Raw genomic sequence first — 21,133 nt, 5'->3', positions numbered from 1 at the left:
ATTTCTCTTAGCTATGAATTCTGTACACTGCTTGTCTTTAACAATATATTTCTATTAACCAGAACTGTAATTTGCTCCCAGGTACTGTGAATAGAATCCAGCAGAAATTTTTCTTTTACTCTTTAAAATACTCTCTTTTCTCTTTGTCTTTTACTCTTTAAAATACTCTCTTCTCTTTTTCTTTCTCATTTAATTCATATTTTCTTGTGCTCATTTCTTGTGCTCATTTTCTTGTCCTTTTGTACTTTGTTATTTGCTGATATTAAAAAAGGCAAATCAGTGTTACTGGCCAAATAAAGACATATAATAGCTTTTAACTTTTATCTAAATGTTTTGCATTGCTTGTTTTCTATTTCATGTAAAATATCTCCAATCATACAATCCATTAAATATTAAGACCTTATGTTACATTAGGATCATGTAATACAGTGACTACAGTGACCTGTATTTTCTACCATATGTCATGAGAATTTTAGCACCCTAAAAATTGGGATTGCTTTAAACTATCGTCTTAATTGTACTGTATGCAAAAAAGATAGAACAGCAGCTGGAATACTTACTCTTGTCCTAGTCATGTTGTATTGAATGGTTCTTATTACCACCAGGATCAGGAGACTCCCCAAGGAGATTTCAGTTAAAACTCGTTCTGAATACCAAGTAATATTTTTTAGTATCTGTAATGGGGAAGAAAAGTTTAAGTAAAAAATGATTGCTTTACAGACAAAAGGATTACTCCATGTCCACAATTTTTGATAAACCATGACTTTGCTCTGAAGGTGAGTTAAGCAGCAGAGAGAGGCCACGAATGCAAATGATTCCAGATCTTCAAGGAGAGACGCTCCAGTGCTCTGCCATGGCTATGGAGAGTAGGCAGCTCTGGTGCATACCTCCGCGCCGAAGTAAGCAAGAACTGTTTTCTAAGTTAAGACATTTCCACTGCAGATTTGTAAGCTGGAGATGAGAGACAGAGAAAGAGAGAGAGAGACATACACACACACACACACACACACACACAGAGAGAGAGAGAGAGAGAGAGAGGCAGGCAGGCAGATAGGTACAAACACTGGGCAGTACAGCAGCCAAATCTGGGCTGCCCCAAAGTAAGAGGTAAAATGGGGGAAAAAACAACAACAAAAAAACCCCAACAGGCTCAGCCGAGCACTAGAACTCCCTAATGTTCTCTTCCATTAAGGTTACTCCTGCATCCTTTCTCCGCAACTCAAGGAAAGTCACTGTGCCATATTATTCTCTACCTATGCATGAAAAAGGAAGAGACTGCTGGGCTGATTCTTGCCCTCTCCCTTAAAAGGCACACATCCAGAGTACAGCAGACTCCCCACCACTCATAAATGCAGAGGGGGGATCCCACAACTTTGCAAAACAAGTTAGTCTAGACTTGTGTTTATAAGTACAGATGAACAACAAAACCACCAAGTGAAGACATTCAACCTAAGAGAGTGATATGCTGAACCTACTCAAGACTCTCTTCTAATTAATCAGTGCACATGAAATACAGAGGACAGAACACATTAAATACCATGATGATACATAATCAGCTAAAGACAAATGTAGGGAATCCTGCTAAACAAATAACCCAGTTTCTTCAACAAATGAGGGGTAAAATAAGCTGGGATAGGGAAAGATTGCTATAGATTTGTGAGTCTTAATAACTAAATGCAGTAGACGTTGGAATCTGATTCAAACAAATCAACTCTAGAAGACATTTTAAAGATAATTAGAGATAACAAATTGTTAGGAAGAATTTAAACATTATTGTTGATTTTGTTGAATGTACATTTTTATATATATATATTTATTTATTTATTTATTTATTTTTTGAGACGGAGTCTCATTCTGCTGCCCAGGCTGAAGTGCAGTGGTGCGATCTCGGCTCACTGCAAGCTCCGCCTCCTGGGTTCACGCCATTCTCTCGCCTCAGCCTCCCCAAGTAGCTGGGACTACAGGTGCCCGCCACCATGCCCGGCTAATTTTTTGTATTTTTTTAGTAGAGATGGGGTTTCACCGTGTTAGCCAGGATGGTCTTGATCTCCTGACCTCGTGATCTGCCTGCCTTGGCCTCCCAAAGTGCTGGGATTACCTGCATGAGCCACCACACCTGGCTGGTATGATACATTTTTTAAAGTCCATACTTACTGAAAGAACATACTGAAATATTTACACATGAAATTATATGGAAGATTTGTTTTTAAAAATAGAAATCAAAATGTAAAAGGTGGTGAGGGTAAAGTGGGTAGATGAAATAAGAACACGAGTGTTAATAATGACTACATGAAGATCCATGCTACTATTTTCTCCAATTATGTTTAAGTTTCATAGTGTTCATAATAAAAAGTTTATCAAGTAAATAAATAAATAATAAACTGTGAAACTGAACAGGCAGAGAGAACAGACCTCTAACTAAACAGAGAAGATTTAGGAAGCTGGAATTTTTTTAAAAAATTCTAATTAGTATATTTAGTGAGATTTGACAAAATACTGCATCCATAAAATAAGAAGAGACTGCTATGAAAAGAGAAAATCACAGAACAAAGAAAAGTTGATTTTAAGATTAAAATGGCAGCTGGGCAGTGTCTGACGCCTGTAATCCCAGCACTTTGGGAGGCCAAGGTCAGGAATTTGAGACCAGCCTGGCCCAATGATGACTCTCTAAGAAAACAAAAAATTAGCCAGGTGTGGTAGTGCATGCCTACAGTCCCAGCTACTGTGGAGGTGGAGAAACAAGAATCGCTTGAACCTAGGAGGTGGAGGTTGCAGTGAACCAAGATGTCGCCACCGCACTCCAGCCTGGGCGCAGCAGAGTGAGCACTACGGAGAATTAAATTTGTGATGTGAAGGACCAAACTGAGAAGTTCTCCACAGATACTATAAAAGTGCAGACGTCATAGGCACTTAAAAATTCCAGAAGAAATAAACTAGAAGAAAAACAGAACAATTAGTAATATGAGAAAATTTCTTTGACAGGAAAAGAAAAACATCCCACATTCCAAAAAAATCATGAAAAACAATCAAAACATTCTTGCAAGATTAATGAATTCACAGTGTATAAGAAAGTTCCACTGGCTTCTAGACAGAAGAAACATGTTATCACCAATGGAAAGAGAAGGAGACTAACGTTAGAGTTCCCATTTTGAACACTACACATCTGAAGGACAGCAGAACAATGTCTCAAGATTTTTGAGGGAAGACATTATGATTCTAGAATTCTACATCTTGAGAAACTACCATGTAAGAATGTTGCAAAATAAACTCAGCATGAACCACCCATGTACCATATCGGGAAGGAAAAAAAAAAAAACACGACAACACATGTAAGTATTTAGCTGCCCCTTCTCACCATAGTAACAGTAGGGCAAATCCAGGAGAATTCAAGAGAAGGAGAATATGGAATACAAACAAGAACAAACACAACAGTCATACATGACATCAGGAAAACAGAATTAAGTCTAAATAATATGGTTGTACCTTAGTTTTTCTAAAAGTGGATTAAAATAGATCATTCTCTAGCAAGTCTAGGGAGAATAGAAACAGATAAAAAGAATAAAAACACAAAGGAATACCACACTCAATTTCATGTCAATATGTTTGAAAGTACAACTATATACAGGTGTATTCCCCACACATATTTTCACTCATTCAACTCTCTGGCCCCACATCACCCAACATCCCCCATTACAAATAAGCCCACCCTGACTGCATTCTCCACTCAGAGGCTGACATATAACAAATACTCACTACATGGTAGTTAAATATTATTCAGAATTGAAAAGTAAAAAATATAAAAGTTTGGCTGGGCACGGTGGGTAACACCTGTAATTCCAGCACTTTGGGAGGCCAAGGTGGATGGATCACCTGAGTTCAGTAATTTGAGACCAGCCTGACCAACATGGTGAAACCCTGTCTCTACTAAAAATTAGCCAGGTGATGTGGCGTGCGCCTGTAATCCCAACTACTTGGGAGGCTGAGGCAGGAGAGTTGCTTGAACTAAGGAGGCAGAGGTTGCAGTGACTGCACTTCAGCCTGGACGACAGAGCAAGACTTTTTCTCAAAAATAAATTCCATAAGTTATATATGATAGAGTATTACACAGTAACATCACATAATATAAAGTCTTTTAAAAAATTAAATATGTATAGGAAAGTAAAAAAAAATTGACATCTATACACTCACAATTCACATTACCAATTGTTAATTTTGTTTTTTTTTGTTTTTTTGTTTTTTTTGTTTTTTTTGAGATAGAGTCTCGCTCTGTTGCCCAGGCTGGAGTACAGTGGTGCAATCTTGGCTCACCACAAGCTCTGCCTCCCAGGTTCATGCCCTTCTCCTGCCTCAGCCTCCCGAGTAGCTGGGACTACAGGCGCCCGCCACCACGCCCGGCTAATTTTTGTATTTTTAGTAGAGACGGGGTTTCACCATGTTAGCCAGGATGGTCTCGATCTCCTGACCTCGTGATCCACCCGCCTCAGCCTCCCAAAGCAACCGTTAATATTTTTTATTATATAAATCTCATTTTATTTCCCCCATGAAGGAACAAACACTATCTTGAGTTTAGTATGTATCCTCTAGACCATTTCAATTACTTTATCTGCATATATACAAATATGTACATACATATATATATAAAAAACCAAAACCAGCATTCCTTTGTGTGTTTTCTAGTACACATAAATAGTACCATACATAATGTATTAGAATGAATGATGTTCCCCCAAATCTATGTCATTCAAAACCTGTGAATGTGACCTTATATGGATAGAGGGTCTTTGAAAATATAATCAAGATGAGACTGCATTAGATTAATGTGGACTCTAGGTCAGTATGACTGCTGGTGGTTGTAAGATGAGGAAGATAGACACAGAGACAGACACCTCCTGAGAGAAGGATGTGATGACAGTAGCAGAGACGGGAGTGATGTAGCTGGCAAGCCAAGGGACACAAAGTATTGCCTATGACCACCAGAAGCTAGGATGACATGAGAAACGGTCTTCCCCCTAGAGCCTTCAGAGACAGCATGGCCCCACTGACACCTTGACTTTGGACTTTCAGGCTACAGAAGACAATACATTTCTGTTGTTCGGAGTCACCTAGCTGTGGTACTCAGACAACTCTGGAACATACTAAGTATCTTTCATTTATATCAGCAGTACTCAGTAACTGTGGTGGTCAGTTACAGTAGCTCTAAGAAACTAACACACATCTGGTTTGTTTGCATCTTATTTTTTTCACTCAGTATGTTTCTGTAACCCTCCTATATTGATACATATAAGAAGAATATTCACCAGGTATGCCTGTCTGATAGTACTAGTTATTTTTTTTAAATGGAATACTCAATACTAGTTAGTAAATAGCTGTTGTTGCAAGCCACTCCCCCAGGTAATATACAGCAGAGAACAAAGGACTATGGTCCACAACCATTCTTACTGGCTGGTGTTGGTGCCATCCACACTAGTTAAGTCATTTGAATGTCACCTCTATATCTAAGTCTACTTCATTCCTTGTAACCACTCTAGAGTACTATACTAGTAGGCCACATGTGTTTTAAAAATCCATTCCTCTATTAATGGAAATTTAGGTTATTTACAGTTGTTTTCCTATTTAAAACAATGTTACAATTCAGATCACTATCCTAAATCTTACTATATGAAAGTCAGAAAAAAAGAAAGAATTCCTTACTCTCCATATTCTTACTAACTGGACTTTTACCTAAGTTCAGGAATCACACAGATTTTGAAAGCAAAAATACCTGCATATGACTTCATAAGTACATCTGCGAGAATTTACTAGGAACCGGAATTGCCAAATCATTGAATATCTTCATTTAAAAATAAATGTATAGGCCAGGCGTGGTGGCTCACACCTGTAATCCTAGCACTTTGGGAGGCTGAGGTGGGTGGATCACGAGGTCAGGAGTTCAAGACCAGCCTGGCCAAGATGGTGAAACCCTGTCTCTACTAAAAATAAAAAAAATTAGCCAGGCTTGGTGGCAGGCACCTGTAATCTCAGCTACTTGGGAGGCCGAGGCAGAGAATCGCTTGAACCTGGGAGATAGAGGTTGCAGTGAGCCGAGATCACGCCACTGCACTCTAGCATGGGCAACAGAGCGAGACTCCATCATAAAAAAAAAAAAAAAAAAAAAAAAAAAGTATACTTACCATTAACTGTGTTAACACACTAAAAAGCACAGAGCAGCAGTGTCCAACATAGTGGCACTAGCCACAGGTGGATATTTAAATTAAAATTTAATAAAAGTAAAATCGATTCCTCAGCCATACTAGCTACATTTCAAGTGTGAGCATACTGCACAGTGCAGTCATAGAAGACTTCAATGAGGATAGAAAGTTTGATTGATTAGCCTGGTATAGAGACCACCACTGTATCCATTACCTAGATTTATCAAATGTTAGTATTCTTGCTTCTAAAGTACCTGAAGCCTCCTCATTGTTCTACATTGATAACCTGCCTCCCCAGAGGCAGCCACTATCCTGAAAGTGGATGGGCTTTTTTTTTTTTTTTTTCTGAGTTTTATTATTATCAATACATGTAGCTCTATGCATTCATTCTAGCTGCTTTACAATATTTCATTTACATTATCTGCTCTCCCAATACTACAATGAAAATTCTTTCAAATACGTTCTCATGATCTATGAAGAAGTTCTTCCTAAAACATAACCTTGAAATGGAACTTCTGAGAGGTGGAATATTTATTTCTGTATACAATTTGAGAAATTTGAGAGGACAAATTCCTCTCTAAAGTGGTTCTACCAATTTGTACTCCCACTATCAGCATATGAGAGTCCCTTTTCTCTATATCCTCACCAATTCTTTTTTCTTTCATCAACCCCATAGTAATAAAAACATCACCAACTCTTAATATAACAGATTTTGTCATTTTTGCTACTCTGATAGGCATAGAATATTTCAGTTGCTTTAATTGGCATGATCTTGATGAAGCATCGGGTTGAACGATGATTACTGTTCAGGGTCTGTATTCTGTTTTCCTATTATTTTGCCCATTTTTCTATCGAATACTTTGTGTTAGGTATAAGCAAGTCTATGTTTGACAAGAAGAGGGCTAGAAAAGAGAAAAAACACCAAAAGGAATAAATGTGTCATATCTCTAGGCATGGAAATAGGTAGAAATTGTGAAATCACAATTTTAAAGTTTTGCCTTAGAAGAGCAGTACATTGAACAAATAGACTACAGCCCAAACTTAATATCCTCAAAGTCTACCACACCTCTATAATCTGGAGAACAGAATAAAAGTACATGACTTATCTGGCAAGTTAAAACTAGGAGTTACACTAAAAAAGTGATGGTTAAAATTCATTTAACCATTACCACAGGTATGACAGGTGGTACCTGCTCATTAAATGCTTACTGAATTAATAATACCAAATATACTAATCTCAGGTCTATGTGGGAGTGAACAAAGTATACACAGTCCTTTAAACAATCTCATTAAACAATATATGTGCAGGCCGGGCACGGTGGCTCACTCCTGTAATCCCAGAACTTTGGGAGGCCGAGGCGGGTGGATCACGAGGTCAGGAGATTGAGACCATCCTGGCTAACACGTGAAACCCCGTCTCTAATGAAAACACAAAAAATTAGCCAGGCGTGGTGGCAGGCGCCTGTAGTCCCAGCTACTCAGGAGGCTGAGGTGGGAGAATGGCGTGAACCCGGGAGGCGGAGCTTGCAGTGAGCCCAGATCATGCCACTGCACTCCAACCTGGGCGACAGAGCGAGACTCAATCTCAAAAAAAAAAAAGAAAAGAAAAAAAAAAAAAAAAAAACAATATATGTGCTATAAATCACAGGCTGTCCCATGGTAACATGCGGTAAAAAATGCTTCTATGAGCCCAAGCACACAGTCTTAGGTGTACTGGGGTCCATGACGGATGATAAAGGAGAAAACCCTAGAGCAGGATCAAGAAGAACATGCCTGACTGAATCCTGCCTTACCTTGCAGCAGTCCCTTGGAAAAATTGACAAAATCCTGAAAATTCTGATGAAAATCCCCAAATCTAGAGAGAGAAACAAGTTTGGTAGGTTTATTTATTTGTTTCTTCTTCTAACTAAATAGTGGAAAGAGATGTGGGAGAGAAAATGAAAACCTTCAGACATTTTCAAACATGAGAATGTGAATAAAATATGCCACAGAAATATTCTGTGAAGAAAATAATTGTAAACAAAAGCCAGACATATAGAAGAAGATGAATAAAAATAAAGAACTCAGGAACACAGAGACTAAACTATGGTAAAAGGGTTGATGGTAGACAACACATCCAATAAAACCAGAATTAGGCAATTTGAGTTACAAAACAGAATGGAAATGTTATAAGTTTTGAATAATCTAAAAAAATAATTAGCCAGGTGTGGTGGCACTTGCCTGTAATCCCAGCTACTTGGGAGGTTGAGGCACGAGAATTGGGTACACCTGTGAAGCAGCGGTTGCAGTGAGCTGAAATTGCGCCACTGCACTCCAGCCTGGGCAACACAGTGAGACTGTCTCAAAAAAAACTTTACAAAATTAAATAACTAAACTAACAAAAAATTGGAAGAAAGAGAGTAAAAGAAGTGTGGAATTAATAATGTTCTCATGTTTCTCATTAAGAAATACACTGATTCTCTCCACAGCTGCAACACGGATTTAAAATAACTAAACAATGATTCTAACATCTTAGCTTTCCAAAATCTCTTTTCTTCACCATATACGAATATCAAAATATATATTGTATAATGAAGGTCTGGTGTGGTGGCTCATGCCTGTAATCACAAAACTTTGGGAGGCTGAGATAGGCAAATCATTTGAGCCCAGGAGTTAGAGACCAGCCTGGGCAACATGGCGAAACCCATCTCCACAGAAACAAAAACTAGCTGGGCATGGTGGCATGCACCTGCAGTCCCAGCTACTCAGGAGGCTGAGGTAGGAGGATCACCTGGGCCCAAAAAGTCGAGGCTACAGTGAAAAGTGATTGTGCCACTACACTCCAGCATGGGTGGCAAGAGTGAGACCCTGTCTCAATTTAAATAAAAAGAAGAAATTTTCTGAAAATGATGTTCACCCAATGTTAATAGTTCTAATTTCTAGTTAATGAATGATATGATCATCTACACTAAAACAGTATAATAATTTGTCTTAAGCCAAGGTATTCACATCTTAGGTGGCAGTGATAAAGTTTGACTTTAATGTATTTTCAAATTCTTAAAAATAATTACTGTTAAATACATTTTTTTCTTTCTAGCATTACTCTCCTGTGCTGCTTATTGTCCAAAGTCTGAAAACTATTTTCATACATTTTGCTTACAGTGGAAAAGCAGAAGGATGTAAAATCAAAGGTCTAAGCTTCTACCTTAAGAAATGTTGGGAAAAAAAAAAAAGCAAATTGAGGCTCAAGTAAGCAGGAGAAAAGAAATAATAAGGGCGTAAATAATTAAAATAGAAAACAAAAAAATGGAGGAAAAAAATCAATAGAATCAAAGTTAGTTCTTTAAAGTTTTTTTTAACTTTTTAAAAAAGTTAGAAAGATAAAGAAGAGACTAGACACATTATCAGCATGAAGAATGAGGGGTAATCTCTCTGGCGAGGACAGACATTAAAAGGTAACTTTTTTTTTTTTTTTTTAAAAAGAAGAGGTAATAAGAGTATATTATGAACAATTTTATTGTAATAGATTCATTACCTTAAAAGAAATGTATAAATTCCTCAGAAAACACAAAGCTCAAAACTTAACCAGACTGTATATGAAAATACATTTCAAAACATGTCATGTCCAAGCACAGTTTACTCCAGGATACAAAGTTGATTTAATATTCAACAATCAGTATAATTCTCAATAATCAGTATAATTTACTACATTAACAAACTAGAATATAAAAAAGCAAATGATCCAGAATAAATAATTCTTACATCTCAATAATAAGATTAGCCAAGTTTTTAAAAGGGGATATGGTTATTCAAGAGCAAGATGAGGGATATAATGCTGTGGTGACAGAAATGTTCTATACCTTAAAAAGTATCAATGTCAGGCTGGGCGTGGTGGCTCACACCTATAATCCTGGCACTTTTGGAGGCCGAGGCAGCTGGATCACTCGAGGTCAGGAGTTCAAGACTAGCCTGGCCAACATGGTGAAACATCCCCGTCTCTAATAAAAAATACAAAAATTAGCCAGGCATGATGGCGTGTGCCTGTAATCCCAGCTACTCGGGAGGCTGAGGCATGAGAATTGCTTGAACCCAGGAGGCGGAGGTTGCAGTGAGCTGAGATCCTGCCACTGTACTCCAGCCCGGGAGACAAAGCGAGACTACATCTCAAACAAACAAACAAAAATATCAAGTATCTTGGCTGTGATATTGAACTACAGTTTTACAACTATAGTTGCCATTGGGGAAAACTGTTAAGGGTATATGAGGTCTCTCTTATTTTTCTTAAAACTGCATGTGAATCTACAATTATTTCAAAATAAAAAAGATAATTTAAAAAATAGCAAAAAGATATATATGCACATAAAAAGCACATTAAAAATAAATTCTTCATATCATTGGGTATTAAGAAATGCAAATTCAAATCAAAATGAGATAACAATATATATTTCATAGGCAAGTAGGTTCACACTAATGATTCCATGTAGAGAAACTTGGTAAAACATTTGAACTTACTCTTTTCTATATTACATATGAAAAGGGAAGGGACCAAAATAAATGGAGATCAACAAGAAAGTCAGATTCTAAGAAAAAGAATAAGTGTTTCAATATTTGAATTTGAAATATCATCTAAAATATCCTGAAATCCAATGGAACTGAACTTGAATGTGAACTGAACTTTCCCTATATTACCAATCTTGTTTTGGCAGTCAGTGAAGTTTAATTTTAATGCAAAATTCTCTGTTAACTTGAAAGTGTTTTGTTTATAGAATAAGGATACAGAAAATTATAGAAAATAGCACAATAAAAAGTATACCCACATATGAATTATGCCAAAAATTAACATCTTTATCATGTTTGCTTCAAAGTTTTTTGTGTGCTTACTTCTTCTTGTTCTGATTATTTTGTTATTGCTGCTGCAGAAGCAAATAATTATCTGGGTGGCAATGACACAAATATAGAAGGTAATTTTCATTAGTTTTCCTTTAAAATTTGTGTGTTTTATATGCATATCATACTTCAATTGTAAGATGTTTTTTAAAATCATATTGTTTTTTTTTTTTTGTTTTTTTTTTCCTGAGACGGAGTCTTGCTCTGTCACCCAGGCTGGAGTGCTGTGGCCGGATCTCAGCTCACTGCAAGCTCCGCCTCCCGGGTTCACGCCATTCTCCTGCCTCAGCCTCCCAGTAGCTGGGACTACAGGCGCCGCCACCTCGCCCGGCTAGTTTTTTGTAGTTTTTAGTAGAGACGGGGTTTCACCGTGTTAGCCAGGATGGTCTCGATCTCCTGACCTCGTGATCCGCCCGTCTCAGCCTCCCAAAGTGCTGGGATTACAGGCTTGAGCCACCGCGCCCAGCCAAAAATCATATTGATTTTTAATTTATTTAAAAAGTTGAGTAAATCAGTGAAAATATTACTTCTCATAGTATTTTACTGAAAACAAGAACCAAGAAATTTCTATGTTCACATCAAAAGGTCTGGCTACAAATGTAAAAATAAATTAATGGGGCTATATTAAACTAAAAAGCTTCTATACAACAAAGGAAATAATCAACAAAATGAAAAGGCAGCCTCTGAATTGATATAAAATATTTGCAAACCATATATCTGATAAAAGGCTAGTATCTAAAATACATAAAGAACTCACACAACTCAATAGCAGGAAAAACAAATAACCCCATTAAAAAATGGGCAAAGGACCTGAATAGACATTTCTCGAGACATAAATATGGTCAACAAGTATATGAAAATGTGCTCAAAATCACTAATTATCAGGGAAATGCAAATCAAAACCATCACACCAGTGTGGATAGTCATTATGAAAAAGACAAGAGATAACAAGTATGGGAGGGGATGCCGGAAACAGAACCCTTGCACACTGTTGGTGGAAATGTAGATTGGAGCCACCAAGGTGAGAAACAGTATACAGATTCTTCAAAAAATTAAAAATAGAACTAGTGTATCATCTCACAGTTCCTCTTCTGGGCATAAGGAAAATGAAATCACCACCTATAAAGATAACTGCACTCCCTCGTTCACTGCAGCACTATTCAGAATAGCCAAGACACAGACACAGCCAGAGAGTCCGTCGACAGACAAATGGATAAAGAAACTGTAGTATGTAGTCATTTGCCACATAACAATGTTTTGGTCAATGCCAGACTGCATATATAAAGAAGGTCCCAGATGATTATAACTAGATTCCTATCACCTAGATGTTGTAGCCATTGTAGCACAACACACTATTCATGTGTTTGTGGTGACTTTATAAAGTAACGAAGTTCCAGTAAGCTAAGGTTAATTGATTATTAGAGAAAAATATTTTTTATAAATGTAGTGTAGCCTAAGTGTCCAGTGTTTATAAAGTCTACGATAGCATACAGTAATGTCCTGGTCCTTCACATTTACTCACCACTCATTCATTGACTCAATCAGTGCCACTTCCAGTCCTGCAAGTTCCATTCATGGTAAGTGCCCTATACAGGTGTGCCTTTTAAAATCTTTTATACTGTATTTTTATGGTAGCTTTTCTATGTGTAGATAAACAAATACTTACCATTGTGTTACAACTGCTTACAGTATACAGTAACAATGCTGTACTGGTTTGTGGCCTCACAGCGTAGGCGTGTAGTAGGCTACACTATCTTGGCTGTGTAAGCACACTCTACAATTTCCACATAATGATATAATCACCGAAGCGCACATTTCTCACAGTGCTTCCCAATTGTTAAGTAGTGCATGGTTGTATAAACAAAGGAATATTATTCAGCCTTAAAAAAGAAGACACCGACATTTGGCACAACATAGGTAAACCTGGAAGAGATTATTCTAAGTGAAATAAACCAGAGAAAGAAAAATACTTCATGATCTCACATATATGTGGAATACCTTTTTAAAATGTCAAATACACAGAAATAGAAGATATTACAATGGGTACCGGGGGTGGATGTGAGAAAATGGGGAGATATAGGTCAAAGTTGCAGGTATAGAGGATGAAGTCTAGAGATCTAATGCAGAATATGCGGACTACAGTTAATGATATTGTACTGTATTCAGTGATTTGTTTTTTCTAAGACCAGCCCAGCGGGCGCAAAAGAACCAGCGGGTAGGCAAGTGTAACAGCAAAACTGCACGTTTATTTTGGTAACCTAAGGTGTGCGGGAGAAGTCAGTCGGCCTCCGGCGAAGGAGGCCGGCAGAGTCCCCCCGTGGGGCTCTCCGACGGACTTCCCACAGTCCTGACATCCCCACAGCAGTGGGGCTGTGTGAGAAGGCCCGGGGGCTGTGAGAAGGCCGCGCGGCTCAATGGCAGAGAGTGGCTTTTCTAGGAGTGGGAGGGCAATAGGCAGGGCACGGGCGTGTCGGGGGGCGTTCCGCAGGTGCGACCAGGTAAATCTTGGTCTCTTCGGATTGACGTCACCTGGCGCATGCCCAGTTGATCTACACCTTCCCGGGCGCCGGCTGCATTTTCGCGCAGGAAGAGTTGGGGGTGGGGGATGAAGAACCCGGAAGTGCACCATCTTGCCTCCCTTCGTCCAAACATTCAGGATTTTTGCTAAAGGAGAGTATCACTGCTCTTGCCAGAAACAATAAAGGGGGTAACTATGTGAGATGATGGATATGCTAATTTACTTGACTATAGTAGCCATTTCTCTGTGTACATGTATTAATATATCAAAACATCAAGTTGTATACCTTAAATATACACACAAAAAATAAATTTCTATGTTTTATATTCCTTCCACAATGGTCAAGATTCCTTAAATCTTAGTTGAAATTATGGTCATACTATGTAAGAGGCAAAAACATGACTTAAGGGAACATTAGAGAGGATTAAAGATAATATAAAAGCCCTACCGAAAATGAGGAGAAAACAAAGTGTCTGTACCCTTATAAAGAGTGAAAGCCCTGCCCCCTTCTCCTATAGACCCCCTAACAAGGAGACTGGAAGAATCAAAAACAATCCACCCAAAAAATGGCCTGCAGGGACAGAGTCCCAGAGAAAGAGACCATGTACAACAAGGTACAGTAAATAAGACCTGCCCCCACACAGGACTTCCAATCGACTACTTAGTGCTTACTCCTACCGATGAACAGATGAACCAGAGCCACCAGATGATCAAGCAAAGACAGGAGTCCAAAAAGAAAACTCAGTAAGTTTGAATATATTTTGAGCAAATTTTCAGTTCTGTTGAAGTACTGGGGGTAGAATCAGTGTATTAGTACACAAATAAAAAACAGGGCAATGATGTGCTACAGAAATGGTAAAACATGTTCAAGAAAGGAAATGCAATTATCCTACAGTACACAGTCAAACTAAAAATAACATCTAAAAGAATAACGTAAAAGCTGAGTTAACCAAAAATGGTAATAAGACGGAAAAAGGAAAAAGTCGGTGTGCTGGCAAGCGTGCTGGGAACCCAGAGGGAACACATGTGGTATGCAGGAAGAATCAATGACTATCTTCCATCTTAGGGAGATAATAGTTAATGTCTACAGCTGAAATCAAGAAATCACAATATAAGCATGTTATTTAGAAACACGGACAGAACTGAAAGCATTTCCCTTAGAGGAGTGGGAATCAGAAACAGGGTGAACATGGGTCTGTTATTTTTCATTAAAACCTCGTACTTCTATGTAAGTTTTAAAACTATATACGTGTATTACTTTGATGCAAAAAATAAAATTTAAAAATGCCAAAGAAGAAGATAAAACCAGTTTGGGAATAAAACTCTCCAACAGGACCAAAATTTAAAGAGTTAAATTATGCTACGTTCTTTAAAAAATGTATGTAAAACAATGGGTTTCTCAAACTTCTCCCATTTTGGTCCCTTTTTCTTCTCTAATTCTGCATGCATGAAGCAAACCTGTTTGACAATTTCTGCCACAATGAAAAGGTGGAAATGAAATATTGAAGAAAAATGAACCCAGTAGCAGTAAAATCATTTGTATCAATTATCAAAGAACCATTTTGATAGAGTTTTTAATAGTGGTTAATAGTCATTCCGAAAAAAAAAAAAAAAAGCACCGCTTCAAAAATCTGAAGAAAGACATAACATTTCTAATGCAGGTTCTCACAGGAAAATCTACCAGAAAGAAATGTAGACTGTAGTAAATCTTATGTAGGGACATGTGTGTTCTGTAACTCTAACTCTAATCCAAGTCATGGTAACTTACCACTTCATGAATGGATCTGTTGAAGCCATCATCTTCTGTAAGGATCAACAATATTATAAGGGCCATATACACATGGTGTGAATTCCTTTCTTCAACATGATACAGAATCTCAAGAATAGGTAAAACCTAGAGAATAAAAATTATAATTGACTATTTCAATACTTCATTATAAATCCAAATGTTTTAAATCTTTACACTTTTGTACTCTTTGCTTTAACATCATAGCTATATTGTTCATTAGAGGAAAAAACCATATAAACCCCCTTCTGACTGAATGTATTTTCCAAATGTATCTTAGCTATTAAGATGCCAGTGGAGAAAATCACCACTAACTCTGTGAAGGTCTCTTAAGGTCCAACCAACATAAAGGTTGGATCTGCAAGGACCATTTAGGCTCGAGGTTTGTTTGGAAGATTTTAAGAAGTCACATTGCCTTCTCCCAACTTAACCAAAAAGTAGCAGTAGTGGGGAGAGCACAGCTGCTCATAAGTTAACTTTTTATGTGGTGAGCACCAATTTTTTAAAGCTAATAAGTAAAAAATATATTTCAAGAAATATATTTTAAATAAATACGTAATTAAACACACTCTTGGAACCCAAGGTGCATTTTCTCAACATATGTATTAAGATCTGCTCTTCAGTGTATCCATCAAACATTTCATTTCAAAATGCCATTTACAATTGTGCTTATTTCAAATCATTGACACCTTCTATTTGTTCCTTCTTTACTAAAGTAAGGACGTTACTGAAATTATTTATTAAAGATGGCCAGACTATCTACACAGCATGTCTCGTAGGAAACAACCATGAACACTATCCACTGAATGCTAGAAAATAGGCAAAAAAAAAAAAAAAAAAATCTATTATCTAAATCAGACAATACATGTAATGAGTAAATTGTTTATACATACAAGTCCCTAAAGCACAGGCTGGTATGCCGCACACTGGGGCATACGTGTTTTTGACAGGCACACCTATTGCAGGAAGCTTTTAAAATGTGGCACTGGTGTGTTTTGTTCTTTTATAAGTTGTAGCTAAAACTTCCTCTAAATTATGAAGTTCAGTGCATGAGCACTATTAAATTCTAGGAACTAAGTGTACCAGTTACCAAGCAGTCATTGCTCTTTCTCTTTTCCCAGGCATTCTTGTCTTTGGAGTTCCTTCTGACATTGTGTCAAACATAATATATTGTACTCACATTCCACATTACCTAGTAAGCGCAGTTACATTTTACAGTCATTTAACTCAACATTTGTTAATTCTGATTCTGGAGTTTTCAATACGCCACATAACATTTCCATTAATGGTAGATCACATATAAGAGTCTGCGGTTGTATAGTCTCATAAGATTACACCACGATATTTTTACTGTACCCTTTCTATGTTTAGATACACAAATGCCATTGTGTTACAAATGCCTGCAGTATTTAGTACGGTTGCATGATGTACAGGTTTATGGTCTAGGAGCCATAGGTTACACCATAAAGCTTAGGTGTGTACTTAGGTTATACGATCTAGATTTGTATAAGTACACTCTATGATATTTGCACAATGACAAAATCACCTAATAAAGCAAATTTCTCAGAATGACCCCCCACATTAAGCAACATATGACTGTGTATTTTATGCCATGTTCTTTTTTTTTTTTGGCTACATCTGTAGAAAGCACATCTTACCTACAGTACCTAATATCACTAGAGTACTGAAAATATTGAAACTCTGTGCTTTACTAGACAAGATACACAAGCAAATGGTATATTCAAAGAAATAATAATGTAAGAGTAAGTAACAGGTCCAATGAGACTATGTCAGAATAGCACTTCATTCTTTTAAATATCTATATTGAGATACAATTTACAGACCATACAATCCATTCAAAGTGCATAATTCAATGGTTTGCCATATGTTAACAAATATGTGTAACTATCACCACAGGCAACTTAGAAAATTTCATTACCTCAAAAAGAAACCCCATACCCTTTAACTATCACCTCCTCCAGTCCCCTATCTAGCCTGCCCAAAGGAACCACTTTCTGTCTCCATAGATTACCTATTTTGGACTTCCGTATGAATAGAATAATAGACTACGTACATTTCTGTGACTACCTTATTTCACTGAACATGTTTCCAAGGTTCATCCATGTTGCAGTATGTATCAGAGTCTCATTCCTTTTTATGTCAAATAATATCTCATTGCATATACATATCACATTTCATTTATCCATTCTTCTGTTGACTAACATTTGAACTGTTTCCACATTTTTGCTATTATGAGCAATGCTTCTATAAACATTCATTTACAAGTTTTCCTGCAGACGTATACTCATTTCTCTTGGGTATATATCTAGCCTTGGAATTGTTGGATCATATGGTAACTATTTAATTGTTTCAGGAACTGCCAGACTGTTTCAAAGCCATTGCACCATTTTACATTTCCACCAACAGTGTATGAGAGATTAGATTTCTCCACATCCTCACTTCTTATTAACTAACATTTTATTCTAGGCATCATAGTGGGAGTAAAGTGGTATTTTGCTGTGGTTTTGATTTACACTTACCTGATGACTAATAATGTCAAGTTTGTTTTTTTCATGTGTGTATTACTAGCTATTTGTGTATCTTCCTTGCAGAAATGCTTACTCAGATCTTTCATCCATGTTTCAATTGGGTTGTCCTTCTACTATTGGGTTTTAAAAGTTCTTTATATATTATAGATACAGTTCCTTACCAGATAAGTGATTTGCAAATATCTTCTCACATTCTGTAGGCTGTCTTTTCACTTTCTGGATGGTCCTTTGAAGCACACACGTTTTTATTTTGATGCAGTTCAATTTACCTATTTTTTCTTTTGTTGCTCATGCTTTTGTTGTTATATCTAACAGTCATTTGCCAAATCCAAGGTCATAAAGATTTACCCCCATTTTCTTCTAAGAGGTTTATAGTTTTAGCTCTTTTTAGGCCTTTGACCCATTTTGAATTAATTTTGTATATGGGGTGAAGCAAAAGCCTAACTTTATCCTTTCGCAAGTGACTACACAACTGCACCAGTACCATTTGTTGAAAAAACCGGTTCTTTCCACATTGGTCTTGGCACCCTGGCTGAAAATCAGTTGATGATAGGTATATGGGTTTATTTCTAGACTCTCAGTTCAACTCCATTGATGTATTACATCTATCCTTGTGCCAGTACCACACTGTATTGATTAGTGTTGCTTTATAATAAGTTTTGAAATTAGAAAGTATGAGTCCTCCAAATTTGTTCTTTTTCAGGATTGTTTTGGCTATTCTTGGTCCTCTGCAATTTTATATGAATTTTTAAACAATCTTGTCAATCTCTATAAAGAAGTCAACTAGGATTCTAATAGGTATTGTGCTCAATGTGTACGTCAGTCTGGGGAATACTGCCATCTTAACAATGTTAAGTACTGTGATCAGGGCATGGTCACAGTTCAACTCCACTGATGTATTACGTTGAACATCAGTGTTGGTATGGTGGCTCATGCCTGTAATCCCAGCACTTTAGGAGGCCAATGTGGGAGGATCACTTGAGACCAGAAGTTTAAGACCAGCCTGGGCAACATGGCAAGACCCTATCTCTATTTTTTTATGTTGCAATCAATGAATATATGTTTTCCCATTTCTTTCAATAATATTTTGTAGTTTTCAGAGTGTAAGTTTTGTACTTCTTTTGTTAAATTTCTGATGCTATTATGAACAGAACTATTTTCTTAACTTCATTTTGGGATTTCTCATATATAAAAATACAATTTTTTGCATATTGATGTTTTATACTGATCCGGTATCCTGCAACTTTGCTGAACTCATCTATTAATTCTAAGAGTTTTTTAGTGGATTCCTTAGGATTTTCTATATATAAGATAATGTCATCTGCAAATACAGATAATTTTACACCTTGCTTTCCAATCTAGATGTGTTTCATTTCTTTCTCTTAATCAAATGCCCAGGCTAGAATCTCCAGTAAAATGTTGAATGAAATGGCAAAAGTAGACATCCTTGTTTTGTGGCTGATCTTAGGGAGAAAGACAACATGGTCTTTTACCATTAAGTATGATGTGAGCTGTAGGGTTTTCATAGAAGCCCTTTATTAATCTGAGGAAGTTCCCTTCTATTCCTAGTTTGTTAAATATTTTTATTTCATAAAAAAGTGATGATTTTGTCAAATGCTTTTTTCTGGATCTATTTAAATAATCGTATGATTTTTGTTTTTCACTCTGTTGATATGATGTATCACAATAACTGACTTTCAGATGTCCAATCAAGCTTACATTCCTGGGATAAATCCCACTTGGGTATGGTATATAATTACTTTTACAACATAACTTTAATTCTGAAAGAACTATTTAAACTGAGATCTGAAAAACTACTAGGAGTTATCTGAGAAGAGGAAAAGGGAGAAAGTTTCAAGGAGAAGTATTCTAGAGAGAAAACCAAGTTTAAACTTAGGAGATAGGTCACATTGAGAGAAATTAAATTAATTCATTATGATTAAATAAATAATAAAAAGGACATAATGGCAAAGAGATGAGACCCAAAATGGAAGCTGTGGCAAAATTATAAAGTGTCTTGTTAGCCACATTAAGAGTACGAGCTTTAAACCTGAGGGCACTGTGGAGCCATGAAAGGGCTTTAAAAGTAGAGAAGTGACATGATCAGATTTGACTCTAATATACTCACTCTGGAAACAGGATAAAAATAATATTAAAGAATAGCAAGACAGAAAGCAGAAAAACCAGTTAAAGATGTTGCAATACTTTTAGTAAGAGATGAAGGCAGCTTAAACCAAAGGAATGGCAATGAGGAAAAAGAACACTAATATATTCCAAAGATAATAAGGACAGAAAATAAAAAAGATTTGGTTGGATATGGGGGAATGAAACAGGAGAGTCAAAGCTTTTGCTAACTCTGTGGATGGCTCACTGTGATATAGAATACAGGAGTAAGAGAAGGAAGAGCAGGGAAAATAATGAACCCAATTTTTACATGTTTGGTTTAAGGTGTTTATGAGACAGCCACTGGGAAATGTCTGGGGCAGCTGGATACATGAATATGAGATATGGGCAATCAGGGCTGCAAAAACAGAACTGAACATATATGGCACATATAAATGGGAACATATACACTGGCAACATATAAATGGCAACTGAATTTGCTTAGATGTTTTAGGGAGAAGTACAGGGAAAAAACAAAAAGAAGGACAGAACCCTGCAGCAGGACACATTTAAGGACAAGAAAAAATAACACATAAAGGAGAGAGAAAAGCAGTAGGCATAGAGGTGGAAAAACCAGCAGAGTAAAATGATCGGAAAGCCAAGGTATATGTTTGTAGATATATAAACTACACGTTTGGGCCCCCAAAATTCATATGTTTTTTTTTTTTTTTTTTTTTTCTTTTTTTTTTTTCTTATACTTTAAGTTCTAGGGTACATGTGCATAACGTGCAGGTTACATATGTATACATGTGCCATGTTGGTGTGCTGCACCCATCAACTCGTCAGCACCCATCAATTCATCATTTATATCAGGTATAACTCCCCAATGCAATCCCTCCCCCCTCCCCCCTCCCCATGATAGGCCCCAGTGTGTGATGTTCCCCTTCCCGAGTCCAAGTGATCTCATTGTTCAGTTCCCACCTATGAGTGAGAACATGCGGTGTTTGGTTTTCTCTTCTTGTGATAGTTTGCTAAGAATGATGGTTTCCAGCTGCATCCATGTCCCTACAAAGGACGCAAACTCATCCTTTTTTATGGCTGCATAGTATTCCATGGTGTATAT

At 37.0% G+C, this 21,133-nt stretch overlaps 1 protein-coding gene across 5 annotated transcripts in view; it reads right to left on the bottom strand.

Annotated features, from left to right (window-relative positions):
• DYM (dymeclin) overlaps positions 1 to 21,133 on the bottom strand; it is a 416,736-nt gene that overhangs the window by 207,538 nt on the left and 188,065 nt on the right. For all 5 annotated transcript variants that reach the window (XM_031934503.1, XM_026455157.1, XM_026455155.1 and 2 more), the window contains exons 11-12: positions 15,341 to 15,466; positions 561 to 674 (exon numbers count right to left, since the gene is read on the bottom strand). In XM_031934503.1, the coding sequence (XP_031790363.1) occupies positions 561 to 674; positions 15,341 to 15,466 (240 nt within the window). The remainder of the gene's footprint in view (positions 1 to 560; positions 675 to 15,340; positions 15,467 to 21,133) is intronic.

The sequence above is a fragment of the Piliocolobus tephrosceles genome, chromosome 18, assembly GCF_002776525.5.
Source record: "Piliocolobus tephrosceles isolate RC106 chromosome 18, ASM277652v3, whole genome shotgun sequence".
NCBI lineage: Eukaryota > Metazoa > Chordata > Mammalia > Primates > Cercopithecidae > Piliocolobus > Piliocolobus tephrosceles.
This window is presented reverse-complemented; position numbering and strand designations above follow the sequence as displayed.